The 24397-nt window shown below is 57.3% G+C and overlaps 1 protein-coding gene and 1 long non-coding RNA gene across 3 annotated transcripts; one reads left to right on the top strand and one right to left on the bottom strand.

Moving 5' to 3' along the window:
• The first annotated feature begins 972 nt into the window (after positions 1-972).
• Positions 973-20031, top strand: ADORA2A (adenosine A2a receptor). 2 transcript variants are annotated; one of them, XM_037994815.2, is made up of 3 exons: positions 973-1303; positions 10493-11095; positions 18271-20031. In XM_037994815.2, exons 2-3 carry the CDS (start codon positions 10773-10775, stop codon positions 19175-19177), a joined length of 1230 nt encoding a protein of 409 aa, XP_037850743.2. In that variant the 5' UTR covers positions 973-1303; positions 10493-10772; the 3' UTR covers positions 19178-20031. The 2 variants fall into 2 exon arrangements, with proteins under 2 accessions (XP_037850743.2, XP_007973388.3); XM_007975197.3 differs by lacking the exon at positions 973-1303 and adding an exon at positions 3350-5116.
• Positions 5205-19796, bottom strand: LOC140709126 (uncharacterized). The gene is made up of 3 exons (XR_012089523.1): positions 19680-19796; positions 16356-16432; positions 5205-8919 (listed from the first exon to the last, which is right to left on the bottom strand). It is a non-coding gene; the product is annotated as an uncharacterized lncRNA (long non-coding RNA).
• Positions 20032-24397: the final 4366 nt, after the last annotated feature.

Genomic DNA, 24397 nt, shown 5'->3' with positions numbered 1-24397 from the left:
GCAATGGAAATTGGGGACGCATCTTTGAACTGAGATACCAGCTGTTGTCAAGACCAGCCCCTGGGCCAGGCTAAGGAAGGGCAGGGCTAAAGGTGGGGAGCCGAACAAAGGTCAGGCAGGGCCTTGAATGCCGTGTTCAGGAGGCTGGCCTTTATCCCTCAGGACCTAGGGAGCCATGGAAAGATTTGAGGAGGAGCGGGCACTGGGCACAGCTGGACACTAGGGAAGGGGTGACACAGGGGCATGGATCCAGAGGCGGCGGCAGTGAAGACTTCTTCTTATTTATTTATTTGAGACAGAGTCTCGCTCTGCCTCCCAGGCTGGAGTGCAGTGGTACGATCTCGTCTCACTGCAACCTTCGCCTCCCGGGTTCAAGTGATTCTCTTGCCTCAGCCTCCCGAGTAGCTGGGACTACAAGTGCATGCTACCACGCCCATTTTTAGTAGAGACAGGGTTTCACCTTGTTAGCCAGGATGGTCTCCTGACCTCGTGATCCGCCCACCTCCGCCTCCCAAAGTGCTGGGATTACAGGCGTGAGTCACCGCGCCCGGCTGGCATTGGGGGCTTCTTAAAAAAGAGGGAGGCTGGGCCCGGTGGCTCACGCCTGTAATCCTAGCACTTTGGGAGGCCGAGGCGGGTGGATCACCTGAGGTCAGGATGTCGAGACCAGCCTTACCAATATGGTGAAACCCTGTCTGTACTAAAAAATACAAAAATTAGCCGGGCGTGGTGGCGGGCGCCTGTAATCCCAGCTACTCAGGAGGCTGAGGCAGGAGAATCGTTCGAACCCGGGAGGTAGAGGTTGTAGTGAGCCGAGATCGCGCCACTGCACTCCGGCCTGGGCTACAGACCAAGAGTCCGTCTCAAAATAAAAAAAAAAAAAAGAAAGAAAAAAGGGAGTGTGGGGGTGGGACCCGGAGCGCTCCAAGGGGCGGGGAAGGGGACTCCCAGGCCCGAAGACTCTTGGAAGGGAGGGGGGTGTGGCGCTGAGGAGGCGGCGGGACGGATACGAGACCGGGAGAAGCGCGCTGGAGGGCTGCGGGCGGGGGATGTGGCGCGGTCCAGGCCCGTCGCGGCCTCGTCCTGACAGGGACACCTGCGGGCTCGTCCTTCCAGGATCCCCTGCGGGCCTCGGGGGCCGATGCCTCGACTCCCCCTCCGGCCTCGGTTTCTCCGCGCAGCGGGGCGGGGCGGGGGCAGCGCGGGTCTCAAAGCTGCCTGCAGGGGGCGCCCGTGAGCGGCGCGGCCGGAGCCGGAGACCCAGCGGCCGCCGAGACAGCGGGAGCCGGCGTGCGAGCCGCAGGTCAGCCGGGGTCCTAGGTCCGGGGTGAGGGGTCCTGGGTGCCGGGTCCGGAGTGCGGGGTGCCGGGAGTCCGGGGCTGGCGGCCGGGCGGCGTGGGGCCGTCGGGGGTGTAGGCCCGGGAGGACTGGGAGGCTGGAGTTCTGCTCCCCTCAAGGTTCCTTTCCCGCCGCCCGGAAACCAGTTACCCGGCGCGGGGTCCGAGTCCTGCCCCGCGTTGGCCGCCCGCACGGCCCGTGAAGGGCCCAGGCACAGTCACGCCCCAGGCGCAGTTGCGGCGCCGCGTGCGGGACCCTCCGAGCCGTCCCAAACTGCAGCGGAAGGCGCGCGGGGGTAGGCGGGGAGGGAAGGCAAGTGCGGCGGCCGGGGCAGCGCGGGGTGCGGAGCCGCAGGTAGCGGGCGGGGAGCGTCCGTCCGTCCGTCCGTCCGTCCGTGCGCTGCAGACCGGCCCCGCGCGCGATGAACCTTCCAGGAGCTCCTCCAGCGGGAATGGGCAGGGGGCGTAGAGGCGCTTTCTGAGGGCTGGCGGACCGGACCCCGGGGCGAGGGAGGATCCCCAGGTGGAGGAGCCGGGCGGATACCGGTTCCCCGGGAAGGTGTGGCGCGGGCAGAGGCACCCGAGCGCCCGGGGCGCGCTGAGAAAGGGGGAGTCGGGAACGCTGGGCCGAGCGCGGGCGCGTTCCTTGGACAGTGGTGGCGGGAACTGGGTTTGGGGGACCCAGGAGACGACGGGGGACGGGCGGGGGTGGGCGCGCGCCTCGGACTGGCCCCGGCTGTCTGCCTGGCTGCCCGCAGCGAAGGTAGGAATGGCGGGAATGGTGGCGGCTCTCGAGGGATTTGGCGCAAGGCGGCCCAAGGGCTTGAGGAGGAGGCCGCGGGCCGGCAGAGCTGAGATCCTTGTGTCCCGCACTCAGACTTTAGTTGCCCCGACTGTACCATGGGAGGAAGAGGGAGACCCAGGGCTGGGTCCTAGGCTGGGGGAGTCTGGGCGCTGCAAAGAGGAGCAGGTGTTTGTGGCCCTCGTTGGAGGGTGGACCGCAGGTCAAGCCAGCCCTCCGTCCCCATCCTGAGGCACCTCCTCTCCTGGGCTGTGCCCGCAACAGGGCCCTCTTCTCTCCTGCCAGGTGCTCAGGTCGCCTCCACTCTGCCTCTGTTGTCGGCTCCCCCTGGGTTCCCCGGCGGGGCACTCTGCCGAAACTACCTAACGGGCCAGGGCTGCCCCGGGGCGCCCCAGCCCTGGAGACCGTGGTGGAGGGTTCTGTGGAGAACCGCGGGCCTGGGACGCTATTGCTGGGTGGGGCTTCCTCACTGGCCCTGCTTTGGTCGCTCCTGGAGGCCTTGGGTGGGGCTGGGAAGGCCGGGCCCTGTGGGCAGCATCCCCCAGCCCCCATCCTGGCAGATCCATGGCAGGGGCGCCTCACAGGCTAGTCCATGGCCATGGTGTCAGTCCCTCCTTGTTCTGCGCTTGCTTTTTGGGGTTTCCTAGGCTCTCCGTAGTCCTAGTGTTTCTCAGGCAAATCCCAGCCACTACTCCTCCATCTGCGTCCCCTGTTCCCCCAGTGCTGAGCTGGCTGAGCTGTGAGCTTTCCTGCTCCTTGCCTCAGGAAGCTAGGGACAGCCCAGTCACCTCTGACCGGAGGCGGGCCTTGGGCCAGGCTGACCTGGCTGGTCTCAGGGCTGTGCTGGGCTTCTTCCCATATTGGCCTGTGAAGTACAGATCCCCAAATATGCCCTGCTTCCTGCCTCCAGGAGTCCGCGACCGAGGAGGGCGATCAATGGCAATGACTGCCTTATGGGCAACCCGAGGGACTGGAGATTTCAGTGCCCTTGTCTGGGTTCTGGTCTTGCCTTCTTGACCCACTCACTGGGCAGGTCACTGTCCCCTGGAATCTGATATCTCATCTGTAGAACAAGGATGATGATCTTAGCAATGCCTAATGTGGAAAGGCCTTGGCTTGGGGGCGAGTGGGGGAAGGTTTAGGGCAGACCACAGGGCCAGTTAGGGATGTGTGCTGGAGCTGGGGAACCTGGGAGGGAGGGTATTAGGCTTGAGGGTCAGTGGACACCACAGGGATTGCTGTTGGCAGAGGGACACGTGAATGGCAGTTGGCCTGGGAGCCAGCATGTGTCTTGAAGGCATCACGTCCTGCAAAGTCCAGGTGAGGCCTGGGCAGTGCCTGCCGTGTGGGACCACAGCCCCTGGTGGCTCTCAGTTGTGTCCTGACACCCAAAGAAGGTCTTAGTACCTCTCACCGACCTAATTCCTGAGCCACCTAACCCCAAATGAGCTAGAATTGCCTTCCCAACCGTGTTTGCGGGGTCTGTCTTGTCTATTGCAGTGCAAACTGGTCCCTGAGCACGCAGGAGAGCAGAGGAAGGACAGACAGACGGATGGATGGATGAATGAAGGCGGGAAGCATAGGCTGAGGGGATTTAGGGCGTGTGTGGTGAGGATGCTGTGGAGAGGAGACCACACAGGCAGGAGCTGAGCTGGTGAAAGGGAGGGTTCTAGCTCCCAGGAGAAGGGTCTGGGCCATTGGCAGGAGGGGCTTGTCCTAGGAGGTGGGTGGTCCAGAGGTTGAAAGGAGCAGAGGAGCCCAGATGGGGAAGGGAATGGAGCTGGGGTGGAGAGAGGAGCCCCCACACGACTGCCCACCTCCTGCGCAGGGCCTGGGACTCTGGGTGGTGGGAAGAGGCAGTTTCGTGGCAGAGAGGGAGGCCCGGGCCCCTGTAGCCTGGACTCTGTGGATCTGGCCAGGGACTGGGGAGGATCAGGTGGAGGGAGGAGCAGGAGAGCAGCTGCCCCTTATCCCAGCACAGGGGGCGATGGGAGCCCAGGGAAGGCAGGACCCTGGCTTCGGGCCTCCGCAGGCATTTTCTCTGCTAGAATCTCTCGCTACCTCCCTCCCTTCACCTTCTCCTCCAAGTCCCACCCAGATGCTGCTTCTGTGAGTTGCCATGGGGATTCTCTCACCACACCCCCCACCCCCCACAGGGGAGGCCTGTTCCAGGAGTCACTGGGCAGGGGCTGCTGCTGCTGCCCTTCTATGCCCCACCCCTCAGATGTGCCGCTGCAGCCCCGGTCTTTGGTATCGGCCGTCACCTGGTGGAGAGGCTGCCGGAGCTGGCCAAGCAGAGGGAGGCCGATGGTGTCACTTGGTGTCTCCTCTGGCGTATGGGCAGGAGATTTCTCCCCAGAGGCCCCGGGCTGGTGTTTGTCTGCCCCTGTGTCACAGGAGGACTCACCTCTGGTCCCTCAGTGGCCTCTGCAAACCCTGAGCCAGCCTGGGGGAGGCTGCTCAGTGGGGAAGAAGCAGTAGCCAGGCTCTGCTTGGTCACCTTGCCCTCCTGTCAGCCTCCAGGGCTGCTTTGTCACACCTGCCCAGGGACCCAGCAGCCGGTCCTCACCCCTCCCATCCTCAGTGCAGACACCCTGGGGCATTCTGAGGCCCTGCACCCAGCACCGCCCCTTCAAGCCTCCCACAGGGTCCCGCCCAGGACTACTGGGCTCTGTGTCCTCGGGGCCATCTAGAAACACTCCCTTGTCCCCCCTTCAGCAGCGTAGTACGTGTTGCCCGCCATTTGAGGGAGGTGCAGGTGCCAATCCTTCACGTGACGTGATGTGGTTCACCACAGCCTGTGTACATGTGAGCAGCCGCGTGCAGAGGGGAAGCTCTCCCGGGCCTCGGGGACTGTGACATGGAGCAGGAGCCGCCCCCAGCCAGGCTGCTTTCAGCACAGCGTGGGCCCCCAGCACCTTTGTGCGGGGTGTGGCCCCTCGGAGGAGGGCTGTCAGGCGAAGCCTCGTATGAGGGGGTGAGTGGCGCCCAGGCGGGGGGGGGGGGGGGCTGTGGCCTCCCTGGCCCCTAGCCTGGACACATGGGGGTGTGGGGAGCAGGAGCTGGGGCCCCCAGCGCTGGCCCCAGGGCTGCGATGTGGGGGCTGCTCTGTGAGGCAGGCTCAGGGCCTTAGCCTCCAGCTGCAGGGAGCTGGGTCTTGGCCCCATCTTGCCCACATCCTGCCACCAGGAGCAGAGAGCCACAGCCGCACCCGGGCTGTGGGGGAGGGATGCCAGGCGTCTCTCTGGGTCCTGGGCCCAGCCTGCACCCAGCGCCTAAAGTAGGGGCCACCGGGCAGCCCCAGAGGGCAGGAGGGAAGCAGAGCCCATGCTGGGTGGCTGGTCACCACCGGGCAGTGAGGAAGGCACCTGCGCTGATGAGTTTTTGGGGAGGGTTTGGGGATCCTGGGGCCCTGGGCTGTGGGAGGTTCATGCCCAGGCCCCCCTGGGCCACCCCAAAAGCCAGTCATAGTGGGGCCCACGACCTGCCATGCCCCTGCCGAGCTCCCGCAAGCCACTTGCTGATGCTTCTCAGTCTACCTGATGCCTCTCAACCATTTCCTCCTAGACTAGGTCTCTTCATGGCATTTCTGTGAGAATTCCTCAGCACTAGCTTCAAATCCCCAGTCGCCTCTTCCACCATGTGTGTGCCTGAAGCCCACCACATGCCTTATCTCAGCCCCTCTGTTTTTCAGTCCCTGGATTTTGTATTATTTCTTGTTCATATCCACCTGTCCTTGTTTCATTTCCGCCAGTCGGTTCAGAAGTTCTCATTCTTGTCTACAGATGCCATTCTTTTCTTTGCATCTTTGGACATCCTAAAGGTCTCTAAAGTCATTATTAGATTACTGTATTACCTTCCTTTCTGCTGGAATGAATTCATCTCCATATTTTTTATTCTGTTGCTTGCCTTTCTTAGCCTTCATTTACCTCTTGCGCTTTGAAATTGATTTGCGACTCCTCTTAGGTGAGCCAAGGTTTTGGAGACTGGGAGTGGCCTGCAGTGCCTGAAACCGCAGGGCAGCAGCCATCTCCCAAGAATGTCCTGGGTCCTTTCCTCCTTTGAGGTCCCCTGCCATATGCTCAGGGCCCAAATGGGGCCAGGCACAGCAGTGGGGGGCATACCTCCCTGTGGCCCAGCAGTTGGGGTGCTGCCAGGCCTGGTGGAGGTGGTAAACATTTGTTATGGGAAAGTAGCAGGAGGGTTCTAAGGCTGGGATTCTGAAGCCCAGGAAAAGGCCAGGCATGGCTGGAGCAGGTCCGAGTCCCTGCACTGTGCCCTGTACGTTGCCCTTAGCCGCACTCAGGAGCAGATGTGCAGGGCACTGCCTAGAAGCCGGTGGGCACCTCCGTGCAGCAGGCTCTGGGGGGTACAGCCACCATCTGGGCATGTGTACAGAGGGCCTTGCTAGTGTGACATACAAGGAACCAGAAGACATGAGCCAGAAGATGTGTGGGTTTTGATTAAATGGAGTTTTAATTAAAGTGGCCGGGTTGGGGAAGGTGAGGAGGAAGGCAGCAACAAGTAGCAGTTTTGAGTCTGACCTCGTGGAATCCTATAAGGCTGTTCTTTCAAGAGGCATTATGCACATTCCACAGCATGTGTCCCCTGTCTATATGGGGCAGCATCTGCCCTCTGATCTGTCCCCAACAAGGGGCAATCACAGAGAAGTATTACATTATTAGTATTTAATTTCCCCTCCTGGTTAGCAACAGATGACTGAAGGATTAATTAGATGCACAGAGCCAACAGAGAGGGATAGGAAATTGCCAGATCCTGGCCCCATCCCCTCCCTGGGGCCTCCGACCTTCCTGTCACTCTGGGAGGCTTCTGAGGGAGGGGAGCTGGAGGCCCAGGAGGCTTCCTGCTGCTGTGCTCTCTGTGGGTACAGCCCCAGCCCTATGCCACCTTCCAGTGCTCTTGGTAAGGCTGAGAGAGGTCGCTTCACGCCTTTGGGCCTCAGTTTCCTCATCTGTAAAATGGGTTTCCTGGGACCAGCAAGATCACAGATGACAGTCATTTCCCAAGCTCCTAAGCAGACTGCACAAGCTGTGTCTGAGGGTCCAGTGCAGTGCGTGACCTCTAGGCAGGTGCCTCCTGGGATGCATAAGGTTTGGCAGCTCAGCAGTGGCTGGCATCGTGGCCAGCTGACTCTGTTGCTCCCCAGTTCTGGTCCACGACACATTAGTAGCTTGAAACTGGGCACAAGGGGAGAATTTACACCACAGAAATCAGGCAAAGCCTGTAAGTCAGGGCGCCCCGGCCCGGGGCCGATTTGCCAGCCTATGGTAGTTCCCAGCCTTTCCCCGAGGAACGCACTCCTCCCCTGCCTGCCCCGAGGGTGCCTCTGACTCCACCGATCTGCTTTGCTCAGGACTGAGAAAGGCACAGCTGAGAGTGGATTCTGGCTTGGCAGGGGCCCAAGTTGCCTGTGGGTCCGGGCAAGCCTCACCCGGGATGTGCTGGCAGCAGCTGGGAGAGCCTGCAGGAGTGCTTAAGGAGGGGCTGAGGGAGGGGATGGGCAGCGAGGTGGCCTGTGTGGACCCTGCCAGCAGGAGCCATGGGTGTCTTTAGCCCCGTGTGAGGCCGGCCAGGGCAGAGGGGTCTGTTGCCCTCACTGAGGCTGGTGGGCAGCAAGAAGTTGGCTTCAGTGTAGTCAAGAAGGTTATCAGTATCTAGTGCTGTTTAGTGTGGGGACCCACAGCACAGAAGGTGCGAAGACCCTGAGAATGGGGGTACACAGGCAGGTACCCACAGCTGCCAGGGAAGCCTTGCCAAACAGAGGCCCCAGGCATCCCGGCTGGCATGGCACCAGTCCAGCCCCTAAGGCGGGTGCCGATGATATGACCCCACCAGCAGGGCTCTGAGTGGTGGGACTGGGGAGTCCTCCCTCACCTGGGCAGACATGCTATGTTCCACCTTGTCTGCCCCCAGCAAGGCCCTTGAATCTGGAGTGTGGTCTGGGGCTGCATCAGCTTTCTAGCCTGGGATGGTCAGATTGGCAGAAGGTTGTGGCATCCTTCAATGCAGATGCCCTAGAGAGGGCCATGGTGGGACACAGGATCCCTGGGTAGAGGTGGCTCCTCAGTGACCCACTGGGCCTCACTGGACAGTGGCCTGTTGCTGCTGCTGGTGGTGCTGGGCCTGGGAGGCCACCTTGGAACCACAGGCCAGGCACCTGGGTGGGAGGCAGCCCGGGCCCAGCACCAGCTCCACTTGTACCCATTGGGCAGGAGCTATCATGAGTCAGGTGGGCCCTGGTGACTACTGCTCAGGGAGAGAGGCCAGGAGCATCAGGGATAACTGTGTTCCTTGAGTGTGGCCAGAGATGGTGCCAGGAGACCTGGTCTGGCGCATCCCTGCCAGCGACATGCTTTGTGAGTGGCTGCCTGGCAAGTGCCCCATGGAAAGCAGGGGCTTGGGAGGACTCAGCCCTCTCCAGCTGCTGCAGGCCCTCCGTTTTTGCAGGGTCTCTGGTCTCTGCTCTCTCCTTCCTCCTCCTGCTTCTGTGTCAATGCTCCATTCCAAGCCTCCTAGTAGACGCAAAAGGGCCTGTTGGGTGCAGGAGAACCTCCAGTCCCAGGTATGGCTGCAGCCTGTGCCAATCCTGTTCCAGCCACTTGAGGTGCTGACAGCATTGGAGTTGGAGGGAAAGTTGGGGTCTGTTTGAGCTCTGTCACATGGACAGAGGGGTAGAGGGGAGCCTGACCCTTTGAACAGGGCTCAGGACCAGGAGTGACTTTCTCTCCAGGTTGCCAATCCTGCTCCGTCCCTCATGTCCTGAAAGAGAAGAGATCTTGATGAGGTGGTTGCCCGAGTCCACGTGAGAGGCAGCCTCTGACCTCTTGTCCCCAGGCAGGCAGTGGTGGCTGGCCATACACTCACAGGGCCCCATGAGGGTTCAAGACTGGAGGGGGTAGATTTGAGGGCCTCTTAGCTCTCGGAGAGGGGCAATTTAATGGGCAGAGGTCCGTTTGGACCCAGACCATTCACAGGCTCGAGGGGGACACTGGGAATTGGGGCTGGGCTCAGGCCTGCTGGGGAACCAAGACTTCTGCTTCTGAGGCATGTCAGTTAATTCCATTTTGACTCTAGGGGAGCCATTTTAAATGTTTATTTCCTTCTCATAGAATCATGTGTGAAAGCTGGCATAGCCCCTAGAGGTCATTTGGGGTCCAACTGCCTCACCGTATCAATGAGGAAACTGAGGCCCAAAAGAGAAAAGCATTCTTTCCCAGAGTCCCTCACTGAGTCCTGGTTCCATACCTGCTTTCTGCCGGGGACCAAACTCCAGTTAGTCATTCCTGGTGTCAGCCAGGCAGAGGAGCAGGTGAGGGAGAGGATGTGGGAGGAGGGAGGTGAGGCAGCTCCCTCCGAGTGGAAGCTCACAGTCAGCTGCAGCACCGCCCCCGGCCCTGACTGCAGCTGTCTGGTGGGGGCACCTGGAGGCAGCGGGTTCGGGCGCAGTGTGAGAGGGCTTACCCTCTGCGGCAGTGGGAGAAAGGACCAGGCGGCTCCCCACATCCTTCCACATCCGAGCTCCAGGGGTCTCTGGCCTGTCCTTTCACAGGGTGGCTGGTGTCCCTTAGGTGGGTGCTGGTAGTTCCTGGGAGAGCTGACGGGATGGAGTGGGCCAAGGGGGCTGAGAAGCTGGCCTGGCGAGAGAAGGTGGGTGGGACTGGGAGAGCCTGGGAAGGGAGGGGCTTTTCTGGGACGGAATGTCATGGGGCTGGCCACGATCCAGGACCCAGGAGACTGGTCAGGCTGCCATAGGAGACCTAAGAGGCTGAGCATGGGGGGCCAACACAGTGACAGACTTTAACAGTTTCCTGGCCCCCCAGGAAAAAAACAGACTGCAGCTGATCCTTGGCCCTGAGTTTAGAGTGGGAGGCACCGTGACCCCAGTGCGCAGAGCAGGGAATGCAGGGAGCCATAGATAGTGCTGGGGTGAGCTGGAGTCCTGGCAGGCGCCTGGCCATGGTGCTACTCGTTCTGCAGAGCCTGGGAGAAGGGGCTGCCTCCTTGGGAGGGGTTTGCGTGAGAGTCTTAGTGGGAATTCTATTGGACCAGGGGAACCAGTCTTGCTCAGTGACTTCTCTGGGTGTCCTCTAAAGTGAGGGTCAAATTCCCACCTCTCTCGCCTCCTGGTTATGACCACAGCAGACCGGGCAGGGCATGGGGCTGGGCAGAGTTGAGGGCCATCCTCAGGCTAACACCTGGCCTGTGGGTGGGGTGGGATCTGAAGCTGTAGGGTCTTCAGGGGGCCAGGGTGGGTGTGGGGCTAGGGGTGGCACTTTCTGCAGGGCCCGCCCTCTGCAGATGGTTCAGCTCCTTATCGGCTGTCCCTTTGCAGGTGCCTCGGGAACCCTGAAGCTGGGCTGAGCCATGATGCTGCTGCCAGAACCCCTGGAGAGGGCCTGGTTTCAGGAGACTCAGAGTCCTCTGTGAAAAAGCCCTTGGAGAGCACCCCAGCAGGGCTGCACTTGGCTCCTGTGAGGAAGGGGCTTAGGGGCCTGGGCCCCTCCGCCTGGGCCAGGCTGGGAGCCAGGCGGGCGGCTGGGCTGCAGCGATGGACCGTGAGCTGGCCCAGCCCGCGTCCGTGCTGAGCCTGCCTGTCTGTGGCCGTGCCCATCATGGGCTCCTCGGTGTACATCACAGTGGAGCTGGCCATTGCTGTGCTGGCCATCCTGGGCAACGTTCTGGTGTGCTGGGCCGTGTGGCTCAACAGCAACCTACAGAATGTCACCAACTACTTCGTGGTGTCGCTGGCGGCGGCCGACATCGCAGTGGGCGTGCTCGCCATCCCCTTTGCCATCACCATCAGCACCGGGTTCTGTGCTGCCTGCCACGGCTGCCTCTTCATTGCCTGCTTTGTCCTGGTCCTCACGCAGAGCTCCATCTTCAGCCTCCTGGCCATCGCCATTGACCGCTACATCGCCATCCGCATTCCGCTCCGGTGAGCAGGGCCAGGGTTACATCTGTGCAAAGGCTGTTGGTGCCCAGGCTTTGGTCTGTGCCCGGGGCCAGGGTGAGCCTGGGGTCAGGGCCTAGTCTGCAGTGTCAGCATGGTGAGCTGGTGATGGGGCCCCGGGCTCAGCAGGGGCTCCCCAGGGCCAGCACGTGGCCAGCAGTCATGCTGAACTGACTGATCCCTGTGGGCGCAGGGCAGCCTGGCCCTCCCAGGAGGCCTGGGTTCCCCTAGGCTGCCTGAGGCCAACTGTGCTCTGGTTTTTGGCAGATGAGTGTGGCCAGGGTCTGGCATTGGGCTTAGCAGGGAGCTCTGGTCCCAGTGACCCACGTGCTGCCAGCGGGTGTGTCTGGGCCATTCCTCACACATGAGCAAAACTCCCTGCATGATGCTGGGGTGGAGCGGGGAGCCAGGGGAAACCACAGGACCTCAGTGCTAGGAGCCGCCTGCCACCTGCATTCCCCCAGCTCCTCTGGGCCAGCCTTGCAGTGTGCATATTAGGAAAATGACCCAGAGAGGGGAAGTGATTTGGCTGAATGCCACAGTGAGTCACTTGGACCTATATGCAAATTTTTGTTGCTCCTCAAGTCACCAAGGACTCATGGTTTTGGAGACAGCCAGTGTGCTCAGGGGCTGGCTGTTGGAGGGGATTTTTATGGTGAATCTTTTGTGAAGTGACTTCAGCCAAGTATTGTGTAAATGAAGATTTTCCCAGAGGCTGAGTTTACTCGGCGTGGATTCCACCTACCCAGGCCATAGATGAGGCTAGAAAGTGCATCCCTCCCTTGGGGACTTCAGAGGCCTTCTGTCCCACCTCCTGGCCCTGCCGCCACGGAGCTGGATTCCGCAGCCTGGGTGGTTGTGGGCCCTGAGGCCATGCATGAGGCTTGAGGTGGTGCCTCTTGAGAGTCAGGGAGCAGAGTGTGCCATCTCTGTGGTGAATTATCTGAGACTGGTGGGTGCCTATCTAAAGAGGAAGCCACAGGTTGAGGGTGCCCCAGCAGGAAGGAGGACCCAGCTAAATGAGCAAATGGAAATTTAGAGTGTCAAACCCAGGGGGCCCTTAGAGGTCATTTCCTCTCATCTTCTGGATGGAAAATGAGCCTCAGAGAAGAGAGCCAGCTGTTTCTGGGCCACACAACGAGTTGGTAGTGGAGCTGGGGCTAGGCCTGGAAAAAAATGTGGCCTGACCCCCACTGTGACTTCAGTCACTGGGGAGTGGTCATGGGCAGCCTGTCTCCCGGAGCCTGCACCAGGTGGCCATCCCTGTCACCTGGGCTCTAAGCGGGAGCAGGAGCTACATTGGGCTGCTCCAGGGAAGGGGAGAAGTCTGGACCTCACACTGCCCTATCAGATGCTCTGTATCCCAGGAGAGTCTAGAACCCTTGGCAAAGGAGAAGGGGACCCTGGCCAGCCCTGACAGGGATGGAATTAGGGGTTGTCTGACTCCAAGTGCAGTCTCTGGGGAGCCTCCATCCATTGCTCTGCAACGGGCAGAGCAGAGTTCAGGTTCGTTCAGTGGCAGCTCAGAACACGGAGGCCCAGGAGGGGCCCTGTCTGCAGGTGCCCGGGTGGGCCAGAGAACAAAGGACTGGAGCTGACTTCAGGGAACCGAGCTGAGTCTGCACACTGATGGGATGCTCTGTGGGGAAGCAGAGGCCAAGCTCTCATTTTTTCTCTGATTCAGAGGGCGTGATCAGGGCTGCTGTTCTCAGTTTAAAGGAGCTCAACTTTTTTTCTCTTTTGTCTCTCCCTTTCCTCCTCTGTTTTCTGAGAGTTGAGAGAATGGCTCCCTATGAAGTAAGACAGATGTGCTGTGTGGCTGTGGAAAGTTAGCTGCCTCTCTCTGGGCCCATTTCCTCATCCATAAAATAGAATAAGTCTCTCTGCCCCTCTGAGCTCACAACGGTGTTCTAAAGGTCCAGTGAGTGGATGGGGTGACAGGGACCCTGAGGAGGGTTGGTGGGGTAGGGAGGGTGGGGATTCAGATCTTTGGGTTCAGAGCCATGGACCTGCCGCCCCCTATCCTCTACCCATCTCATCCCAGCTTTCTTGGAGCTGGACTTTAGTTCCACCCAGACCTTGAGCCATTTGACTCTGCTCCATGAGGCTCTGCAAGGCTTAGGCTGGTCTCTTCTGCAGGGGGCCCTGGAGAGGATGACGACGATGATGTTCATCCTCCCTCGTGGGCAGAGAGCTTTACAGCTGCCAAAGGATGTCAGCTCGGCATCTCCTGTCATCCTCTTGGCCTGCACTGTGGCCAGGCGGATGTTCTGACCCTCCTGTTACTCATGAACTCATGGGGAGGCCAGAGCAGGGAAGGACATCAGCGTTCTTCCCTCTGGTGTCTCCTGATGTGGATGGACTCCAGGGCCCTTCAGGCTGTTCCTGGTCCTTAGGTCCCTTCGCTTTCCTGTTCCTCAAGGCCCCTGGGCTGCTGGGCATTTGGAGGTGTCCATGTGGCTCCCGAGAGCAAGCGGGGTATGAAGGGAACTTGGAGACACTCTGGCCTGAGCTGGAGTTGCAGCCTGGCTCGCGATCCTCCCTCCTCCTTTCTCAGCTGGGAATCCAGCCTCCTCTACATGCCGTTTCCTGCTCCACTCAGAAAGGTCCATTCAGCTAGCCCTGGGTCTAGCCTCAGGCCTGCCCCACTCTCCATTAACCTTTTTTTTAAAAAAAGAATTCAGGCCGGGCACGGTGGCTCAAGCCTGTAATCCCAGCACTTTGGGAGGCCGAGACGGGTGGATCACGAGGTCAGGAGATCGAGACCATCCTGGCTAATACGGTGAAACCCTGTCTCTACTAAAAATACAAAAAACTAGCCGGGTGAGTTGGCGGGCGCCTGTAATCCCAGCTACTCGGGAGGCTGAGGCAGGAGAATGGCGTGAACCCAGGAGGCAGAGCTTGCAGTGAGCTGAGATCCGGCCACTGCACTCCAGCCTGGGCGACAGAGCGAGACTCCGTCTCAAAAAAAAAAAAAAAAAGAATTCAGTTTTGGAAAAATCTATTATTTTCCAAGTTCAAGGAACCTGTTGGGCTAGCACAGGGCCTAGTCGAGGAACTCTGTGAGAAAGACTCCAGGCCACAGGCAGTGATGTAGCTCTCTGTGTCCCCAGAGGATAGAGAGTTCAGGGCGAGAGACACGGGCTGCTTTTCCCAGTTCCCAGGGGACTTTTGCCTCACTGTCCCCTGGCTCTCACAGCAGCCCCTGGTGGATGCTCTCACTGGTTGAGGAACAGGCCAAGGTGCAGGTGGCAGTTGGTGGTGAGGCCCGAAGTCCTAAGACTTCTAAGAGGGCAGGATTGGGAGAGAGGGCTCCCTGGAGGAGGTGCCACCCAGTGGGTCTTGCAGGATGGGCAGGCAGGGTCTCACTGGCATGAGTGTGGGGGCAGCAGGTGTGTCAGGTGAGAGGCAAAGCCTGAGACAAGACCCTGAGGAAGGAATGAGCATGTGAGCACTGGTCAGGGAAGGGTGGCCTGGCTGCCAAGTGACAGAGAGAGATGAACAGAGTGGACAGGAAGCGTGGAGGCCAAGTCAGGCCTGTTCATACCGGGGGAAGGAATGGAGGTTTCCCCTGTTGGTCCATGGCTCTTCAGTTCTTGGATCAATGACTCCTTTGGACAACTTACGAAAGCTCCACCTACTCTTCAGGGTGGGACATGTGCACATAAAGCCCCACCTGGAATCATGGGGCATATTCTTGGACCATAGGGTTAGCCCCCAGTGTGGGTAATGGAGATCCCCAGAAAGGGGCAGCCTGCAAGCCAGAGGACACAGGGCTGCAGAGGGCACCTCCACAAGGGGTGGGCAGCAGCTCTGGGACCCACATTCTCTGACACGCCTGGGCACCCCAGAGTGGCGGCATGTCATGCTAGACGGCCTTGGCATCCCTTCTAGCTGGAAGGTCAATGTTTGGGGTCTAGGAGGGCAAGACGTGAGTGTATGAGTCACAGATGCAGCCCAGGGTACACTGCTGGGCCTGGCTGAGGCTCAGCTGTGATTCCATTTGGGCCCTGATGTTGTCCCCGCTCCCTGGGCACCAGGGTCCAGGGCTCTCAGCCTATGGGGATTTCTTTTAAATAAACTTACTCTATTTGTGTTTTTTTAAAAAAAATGAGTAATGTTTTGCCCACGCTAAAACATTAAAAAGGAACAAAAGAGTATAGTATAGTAGAAAGTTGTCCTCCACACCCCCCTGGTTCCCCACCCCCAGTTCCCTGCCTGCAAGGCCATGTTAAGAATCCTTCCAGAGATATTCTTTGCATATATAGTCAAGTGCTATTAAGGTATGTTTTGTTTCTGTCCCCACACGGGGCTTTCTTTGCAGAGTGCAGTGGAAGACTCCCCTTGTGGGTTCCCTCTTCTGTACAAGTAAACAATTGGACAGACCAGGGATTTCCATACTGTGTTCCCAGAAGCCTTCGGGTTGGCTCTGCTGTCCCCACCAATTCACTGATTCAATAAACATTTAATAAGCCCCTTCCCTTCCCCAGCAGCTTTACCTCTGTGACTGCCTGGGAATGTGGGCGACAAGGTTTGCTGCCGAGAACAGTTTGAAAACCAGCAAAGCAGGTGGCCCAGGGCCCAGGCAGCTCTGCAACACCCCTGTGGCTGCTTGGCTCTGCTCTGTTGCCTCAAATGACAGGAAACTCACTATTGCCTGAGGCAGTCCATCTCTCCTGTGAACAGCTCAGCTGAAAAAGTCTTACCTACCCTGAGCCACAATCTGCCTCCCTATAATTTCCACCCACTGATTCTCCATTCTGCCCTTAGAGGGCAGAGTGCTAACAGGTCCAGGACTTGGTCCCATTTTACAAATGAAGAAACTGAGGCTCAGAGAGACAAAGTTTTAAAACATTCCTGTTTACAGGGCTGGAACCCAGGGAGGGATATGCTTTGCTCAGGAATAATGTCAGAATTAATATAGCTTCCCAGTCAATGAGGACTATATAAATTACTGTTTGCAAAGCACTAAGAATGGTGTCTGGCACAGAGTCAGTGCTATGTAATGTAGATGTGACAATGAGAGAGCCTGAGATTTTATGTTTGCGAGTCCAACAAGAGGCAGGGCAGTGCCAGCTCCCTGTTGCTTGGAAGCAATGAGCAAGTCTGTGACCCTCCTGTTGAGGCCCTGTTGCAGGTAACCAAGCCCCCATGGAATGGAGCTGAGGAGCTCCTGAGAATGGGCTTGTCTGGTTACTGTTTGGATTCAGAAATGACCTAAGAAATTCAGAACAGACAGACTCACCTTGGCCTGAGTTGCCTCTGGGCTCTTGGAATGTCCACGGCAAGTCCATTCCTCTCCTCGGGCCTCAATTTACCCACCTGTAAAACAAGAGGATTGGACCACATAAGAGATCAGAAGCCACCAGGGTTTCTCTTTTTCTCTGTAATTTGAATAAGTTAACAAAATTTAAATCTTAGGAGATTATACCCAGAAAACCATCTCCCCAGCCCCACCTGAGATCTGGTAACAGCAGGCACGCATTTTGCATGGCGGTGAAGACCAGGTAAATGCCCCACCAGCTGCCTCCTGTGTGTGCTACCTGTAGGCGCCTGTTCACTACCCGTGGATGAGATGGTTTCTGTGGATGTTCCCAGCTCCAGAGTTAAGTAGAGCACATCTTTCCTTGCACTTTTTTTTTTTTTTTGGAGACAGAATCTTGCTCTGTTGCCCAGGCTGGAGTGTAGTGGCTCGATCTCGGCTCACTACAAGCTCCGCCTCCCAGGTTCATGCCATTCTCCTGCCTCAGCCTCCCGAGTAGCTGGGACTACAGGTGCCCGCCACCATGCCCAGCTAATTTTTTGTATTTTTAGTAGAGATGGGGCTTCACCATGTTAGCCAGGATGGTCTCGATCTCCTGACCTCGTGATCTGCCTGCCTTGGCCTCCCAAAGTGCTGGCATTACAGATGTGAGCCACCCCGCCCAGCCTTCTTGCACCTTCTGAGTGTCCCTGTCTCAGAGCTGACAATGCAGAGATGGATGTAGGAAAGCCCTGCCCCCGAGGGGCCCAGATGTGGTAGGGATCTGCTGCACTTCAGTAGGAAACTTCTCTGAGATCTCTATCCTGGACTTGAAGGATGGGTAGGGTTTCTGCCAGGTAGAGGGGAGTGTAATCTGGTCTTGCCAGAATCAAAACTGTTAAACAGAAGTCATCCCTCAGTGATCATCAAGGTTGCCTTCCTAAATTAGGGGATTTTTTTTTTTTTTTTTTTTGTCCATTCTTTTATGAAATCTATGCCACCTTTCCTACAGGGCTGAGGTCTGCTTCCTGGCTGGCAGATCCAGCCATTTCCCAAGTATAAGACTGGGAATCGGTAGGCTTGGATTTCTGTCTGGCTCTCACTCAGTGATTTCAGGCAGATTCCTGTCCCCCTGGACCTCAGTATTTCCTTGCAAATGTTAAGATGGCCATGTAAATGTTAACACGTAATTCTCTCATTTCTCTCCAGAGGGCTGTGGGTGGGTTTGGAGGGGAGAAATGGCATCTCCTTTGGCCTGGGACCTCCTCGCCTCTTTTACCCCCCATGCTGCCTCTTCGCAAGGGCTTCTAGAGACCCCAAGTCAAATGGCAAATGGGGAAGAGAAGACAGGGTATGGAGTATAAGAGGTCTAGATCCCCTACAGGTCTGATCTGGCTGGTACTGCCCCTAACCAGTGAGGCCACCCTCCAGACCCCTTCCCACTCTCCAAAGGGAAGCCTGTCGTAGCCTTAACCAAGATCAACCAACATGGAGGTGACTGATCTTGGTTAAGGCTGCGACCAACATGGAAGTGATTGATCTTGGTTAAGGCTACAACGCATTTCCCTTTAGAGAAAAATAATGTTTTCTCCCTCAAAAAATCATGCGTTAATTCCCTCCAACCAAACTAAGTGCCAGGACTACTCCAAAAACTCCTCAATGACCATCTGGACGTTTGTACATGGGTTTCCATTTCTTGGGTGCCTGCTCTCCTGTTACCTCCCAGCAGCCTGTGAAAAAGGCAAGGCATATTACTTCCACTTAACAGAAGAGGATGCTGGGGCTAGGTGGCAGGAAATGACTGGTCCAAGACCTTATAGTCAGGAAAAGGGGAAGAGGGTGCTGCTCTGGGGTTCTCAACTCTTGCCCTGCTTAACCCTGGTTTCTCAGATCTCTGATGCTGGTCTCTTCTCCCCAGGTACAATGGCTTGGTGACTGGCACAAGGGCTAAGGGCATCATTGCCATCTGCTGGGTGCTGTCGTTTGCCATCGGCCTGACTCCCATGCTGGGTTGGAACAACTGCGGTCAGCCAAAGGAGGGCAAGAACCACTCCCAGGGCTGCGGGGAGGGCCAGGTGGCCTGTCTCTTTGAGGATGTGGTCCCCATGAACTACATGGTGTACTTCAACTTCTTTGCTTGTGTGCTCGTGCCCCTGCTGCTCATGCTGGGTGTCTATTTGCGTATCTTCCTGGCGGCACGACGACAGCTGAAGCAGATGGAGAGCCAGCCTCTGCCAGGGGAACGGGCACGGTCCACACTGCAGAAGGAGGTTCATGCTGCCAAGTCGCTGGCCATCATTGTGGGGCTCTTTGCCCTCTGCTGGCTGCCCCTACACATCATCAACTGCTTCACTTTCTTCTGCCCCGACTGCAACCACGCCCCTCTCTGGCTCATGTACCTGGCCATCGTCCTCTCCCACACCAATTCGGTTGTGAATCCCTTCATCTACGCCTACCGTATCCGCGAGTTCCGCCAGACGTTCCGCAAGATCATTCGCAGCCATGTCCTGAGGCAGCAAGAACCTTTCAAGGCAGCTGGCACCAGTGCCCGGGTTTTGGCAGCTCATGGCAGTGATGGAGAGCAGGTCAGCCTCCGTCTCAACGGCCACCCGCCGGGAGTGTGGGCCAACGGCAGTGCTCCCCACCCTGAGCGGAGGCCCAATGGCTATGCCCTGGGGCTGGTGAGTGGAGGGAGTACCCAAGAGTCCCAGGGGAACACGAGCCTCCCAGATGTGGAGCTCCTTAGCCATGAGCTCGAGGGAGTGTGCCCAGAGCCCCCTGGCCTAGACGACCCCCTGGCCCAGGATGGCGCAGGAGTGTCCTGATGATCCACGGAGTTTGCCCCTTCCTAAGGGAAGGAAATCTTTATCTTTCTGGTTGGCTTGACCAGTCACGTTGGGAGAAAAGAGAGAGTGCCAGGAGACCCCGAGGGCAGCCAGTTCCTACTTTGGACTGAGAGGAGGGAGCCCCAGGCTGGAGCAGCATGAGGCCCAGCAAGAAGGGCTTGGGGTCTGAGGAAGCAGACGTTTCATGCTGTGAGGCCTTGCACCAGGTGGGGGCCACAGCACCAGCAGCATCTTTACAGGGCAGGGCCCAGCCCTCCACTGCAGAAGCATCTGGAAGCACCACCTTGTCTCCACAGAGCAGCTTGGGCACAGCAGACTGGCTTGGCCCTGAGGCTGGGGAGTGGCTCCAACAGCCTCCTGCCACCCACACACCACTCTCCCTAGACTCTCCTAGGGTTCAGGAGCTGCTGGGCCCAGAGGTGACATTTGACTTTTTTCCAGGAAAAATGTAAGTGTGAGGAAACCCTTTTTATTTTATTACCTTTCACTCCCTGGCTGCTGGGTCTGCTGTCGGTCCTGCTGCTAAACCTGGCACCAGAGCCTCTGCCCGGGAGCCTCAGGCAGTCCTCTCCCGCCGTCACGACTGCCATCCACTTCTCAGTCCCAGGGCCATCTCTCGGAGTGACAAATCTGGGATCAAGGACAGGGAGTTGTAACAGAGCAGTGCCAGAGCATGGGCCCAGGCCCCAGGGGAGAGGTTGGGGCTGGCAGGCCACTGGCATGTACTGAGTAGCACAGAGCTACCCGGTGAGAGGCCTTGTCTAACTGCCTTTCCTTCTAAAGGGAATGTTTTTTTCTGAGATAAAATAAAAATGAGCCACATCGTGTTTTAAGCTTGTCCAAATAAGAATGGTGTCTGAGTTCGTTTCCTACTCCATAGCTAGGCCTGTGCACACATACCGGCATGTGTTGTGTATGAGAGAGTGTGTGCGTATGTGCAGACACCCTGCCTGCCCCAGGGGCCCTCCCCAGGCTCCTGTCCTCGAGGGGACAGGCTGCCTGGCTGCACCACAATCCAACCTGCATTTCTATGAGGGCCCACAGAGGCTGTGGGAGAAGGGGCTTTCCCCAGCAACTCCCTCCCTCCTTATCTTCCTACATCTTTAAGGGAAGATCTCTTTGTATGTTACCTTCTCGGAACTGTGACCTGCTACCCCTGCCCTGCTCCACCCTTTAGCAGAGGTCACAGAGGTATCTGCAAACAGATCTGGGCAGGGGCTATATACACTGCCTTCCCCTAGAATCCCCCTCCTTCTATTCTTAACAAAAGAAACCTAGAAGGAAGGGGTGTTTTTGCTCTGACCCCGGCCTCAGGGGTCTCCTGCCTGAGAAGGTGGTGCCATCTTTCTGTGATGGAGAAGTTTGAGGCCTGGAAGGCATTTAGCAACCTGCCCCTGCCTGAGGTTGGCGGGGAGCTGTGATTGTCCCGGTTTGGTCTCACTCACTCTGGGTTTCCAGAAAGAATGTTTGAATGTCAAGGGTAATCCTCACATAGCCCTGTGAGCCCTGTTTTACAGATGATTAACAAGCCCAGAGAGGTTACATGCTTGCTCCAGGTCACACAGCTAGTAAGTGGCAGAAGTGAACTTAAAACCCAGGTCTATCTGACTGTAAAATCCATGTTCTTTTTTTCCATTAACTTATGATGAACTATTTGAACCAAACCAAAAAGTATAAAACATCATGTCCCTAGCACTCTGCTTAAGAACTGAAACATGACAATGTTGGATCTGACCCCTGCCCATCATTACCCTGCCTCCTAGGCCTGAAAACAACCACTTTCCTGAATTTCTTCTATTTTTTTTTTTTTTTTTTTTTTTTTTTTTTTTTTTTTTTAGTAGAGACAGGGTTTCACCATGTTAGCCAGGATGGTCTCGATCTCCTGACCTCGTGATCCGCCCGTCTCGGCCTCCCAAAGTGCTGGGATTACAGGCGTGAGCCACCGCGCCCGACCTCCTGAATTTCATTTCTTTCCATTGCACTTCTTCTTCTTCTTCTTTTATTTATTTATTTATTTTTTGAGACGGGGTCTTGCTCTGTTGCTCAGGCTGGAGTGCAGTGCAGTGGCACAATCTCAGCTCACTGCAACCTCCGCCTCCCAGGTTCAAGTGAATCTCCTGCCTCAGGCTCCCGAGTAGCTGGGACTACAGGCACATGCCACCATGCCTGGCTAATTTTTTGTGTATCTTTAGTAGAGACGGGGTTTCACCATGTTGGCCAAGCTGGTCTTGAACTCCTGACCTCATGATCCACCTGCCTCGGCCTCCCAAAGTGCTGGGATTACAGGCATGAGCCACCGCACCCAGCCCTTTCCATTGTACTTCTTTACACTTTTAGTATATGGATGCCTGCAAAACTGTCCCAAAACCAACACAGGATTGTTTTAGCTATCTCACTGTTATATCCTCAGAGGTCCTCTAGACTGGCTGCACAAGAGAAATACCTAGGAAGCTTCAATCAGCACCAAAGCCTGAGTCCCTTGCCCCAGAGACACTGGATTAATTGGCCAGGGTAGATCAAGTAATTCCCTAGGGGGTTCTTATGGACAGCCAGGACAACCTATAAGGAGCCACTGATACAAATGCACTGAGTCCACCCCCTGTCCACACCAGCTTCCTCCCTCCTAGGATCTGCACTGGCTGTGGGCTGAGGGTGGAACAGTGGCTGGGGTGTGCCTGAGAAGACCAAGAACACAGCAGCTCCCAGTCCTCATGAGCAATTGGTGGGAAGAGGCCAGAAAGAGAACCACAAAGGTAGGGAAGAATGAAACCTCGTCTCTCCAGCCTTTTCTGAGACCTTGGGAACCAGGCTTTGAGTACTGAGCTAGATGGGTGTAGGCTTTGGGGCTGGGAGAACAGGGCCAGGGGCTCAGCAAAAGCTTCTAGGTACAAATGGGCCCTAGTCCTCCCAGGGCCAGCTCCTGCCTAGTGGTAGAGCACAGGCCTCCTCATGTCCTTAGGAGCTTAGGGTCCCATGTCCACACCCACCCCATGTTGGTTCCCACCTTCAGCAGGCCTGAGTGTAAGCACGTGGGCACAGACCTGAACATATGCAGGCATTATTCCTCAGACAGTAAGAGAATACATGTGTGCACATATAAACATGCTAGTGGGCAGAGCCCACCTCAACAGGAATAAGTGCCCACAGCAGCAGCATGAGGGAGACGAGAAGACTGGCGAAGGGCATGAGCAACAGCCCAGTGCCATGGGGTACAGGCTATGTCCCGGTCCACACTGCCCTGGGCCAGGCTGCCAGGAGCTGTGGCCTGGGCTGCTCCAAGCCCTGCAGCTCTGTCGAAGGGCCCCTCTCCACCCTCTCCCTTCCCTTCCCAAAGGGCTGGGGGTGGATAACATGCTTCATTCAGGCCTGTCCCACGCATATGGGTCCCATCACAGATCCATGTTCTCCATGGCCCCAGCCCCTCTCTACAGTGGGTGTTGCCAGGCCACTGGGAGGCCTGAGAGCAGGGGTCTGGCTCAAGCTGGGTCTCGGCTCATCACTGGCCCTCACAAGAAACAAGCCTGCTGGAGGGCTCCCTTTCACCCTCCTCCTCTAACCACCCCTCCTGAAACCCTACCTTAATCGGGTTGGATTAAGGCCCTATCCTCTGGGAGGCATCACCCGGGGGCTCAGGGAGCTGGGTAGGGGCCACAGTTCTGTGCACTGACTAGGGGACAGCAAACCACAGCAGGGCAGGAAAGAGGGGCCACCTGGGTACTGTGAGGAAATGAGCTGCTGATGTCCCCTGCATCTTCTGGGACTCGGTATCCCAGAAATGGGAAACTGGTCTTTTCAACTGTGGTGGGGAAATAAGAACCCAGGGGAATCCAACTGCTCAGCATGTGGGAAGGGCTCTGCCAGCCCACCCCTGCTCCTGGGGCCGCAGGGAAGGTGGGTGAGGCCAGCACTCTGTGCCTGGGATGCTGCTGCTGTCGTGCGATGTTGTGCTGCTCCCCCACATGGCTGCTGCTACGGGCTCTTGCCAGTTGGACACCCTCCCCTGAGCTCTGGTGCCGGACAACTGTTTTCTGAGCATGCTAAGCAATGCCCCTCTGCTGGTGGGAGAAGTTACTTTAGAGGGTACAGAACTTAGGAAGACCCAGGTGTGCTGTGAGGCAAGTGGCTCCCTCCCTGACCCTTACTGCTCAGTGTGCAAGGTTACCACCTTCCCCTCCTCCCCACACCCATCCCCCCTCTCTCCCAAGGTGCCCCTCATTGCTGCTGTCACTCATCATTAGCAGTTACTGTCATTGTTAGGACAGCCTCTGTCAGGCTGCAGAGCCAAGGGAGGGGGCAGGAGAATGTCAGATGACTCACACAACCTTAAAAGAGGGGGATGGACACACAGAACACAGAAGCTAGCTATGAGAAGCACCTTGTGAGACTCTGGTTCAACCCTTTTTCCAGAGGAGAAAGAGCAGCTTAGCAGAGCTTCCTGACAATTCCCTCTGCTTCCCATTAGTCAGGCTTGGAGGGAGGACTAGGAGAAAGGCCAGGCCAGGGAGTCAGCATGAGGCTGGGCAGGTGACAGGGGTAGCCTACCCAGGGTCCTCTGAGGGAGGTGGGGAAGGTTTTGCATGGACCCATCTACGCTTCTTTGCCTTGTCCAAGGAAGTGTTTCTGTTTTGGGGAGGAGAGGAGTGACTCTTTGTCAAATTAGCCATCTGGACTCTCACCTAACAACCAGCTAAGCCCTCGGATCGTGCTGGTTAGGACCTGAGCCCTATCTCCTGGCTCTCTGTCCCTCTCCCAACCACTTAATGAGCCCTTGATGATGCACACTGAGCCAGGGGCAGGATGCAGGGAGCTAACCACTGACTAAGGAGAACAAGCCCAACGGGGAGAATAAGCCTGACAGAGGGAATAAGCCTGTGAGGGACACACAGGCTTTCAGAGGAGGTGAAAGCCACACCCTAGCGGGCAGCCAGGATGGGCTTCACAGAGGGGGCCATGCCAAGCTGGCCTATCAAAGGCCCGCGGTCAGCTCCAGGGCCCCATCTCTTCAACCTGTTGGTCAGGAAATAAGAACAAGGAGGGGCTGAGTAAATCTGCGCCTGATTTTCATCTGCCTACACTGAATTATGCCATCCATTTGGAGGCAATTTTCAAGTTAAAATGTTGTCAGAAGGCTGTCACAGTTTTGATCTTTCTTTTCTGTTCTTTCTCAACCCACCCACATTTTCTAGTTAGGTTGGAAAG

The sequence above is a fragment of the Chlorocebus sabaeus genome, chromosome 19 (genome assembly GCF_047675955.1).
Source record: "Chlorocebus sabaeus isolate Y175 chromosome 19, mChlSab1.0.hap1, whole genome shotgun sequence".
In the NCBI taxonomy this organism is placed as follows: Eukaryota; Metazoa; Chordata; class Mammalia; order Primates; family Cercopithecidae; genus Chlorocebus; species Chlorocebus sabaeus.
Note: the sequence above shows the minus strand (reverse complement) of the source record. Positions and strands in the feature narration are given on the sequence as shown.

What these genes read in the sequence shown, in the direction of transcription:
- ADORA2A (XM_037994815.2), top strand. Translation starts at nt 10,773, where the DNA reads ATGGGCTCCTCGGTGTACATCACAGTGGAGCTGGCCATTGCTGTGCTG. An exon ending in GCCATCCGCATTCCGCTCCG is followed by an intron (nt 11,096 to 18,270) that starts GTGAGCAGGGCC and finishes TCTTCTCCCCAG; the next exon opens with GTACAATGGCTTGGTGACTG.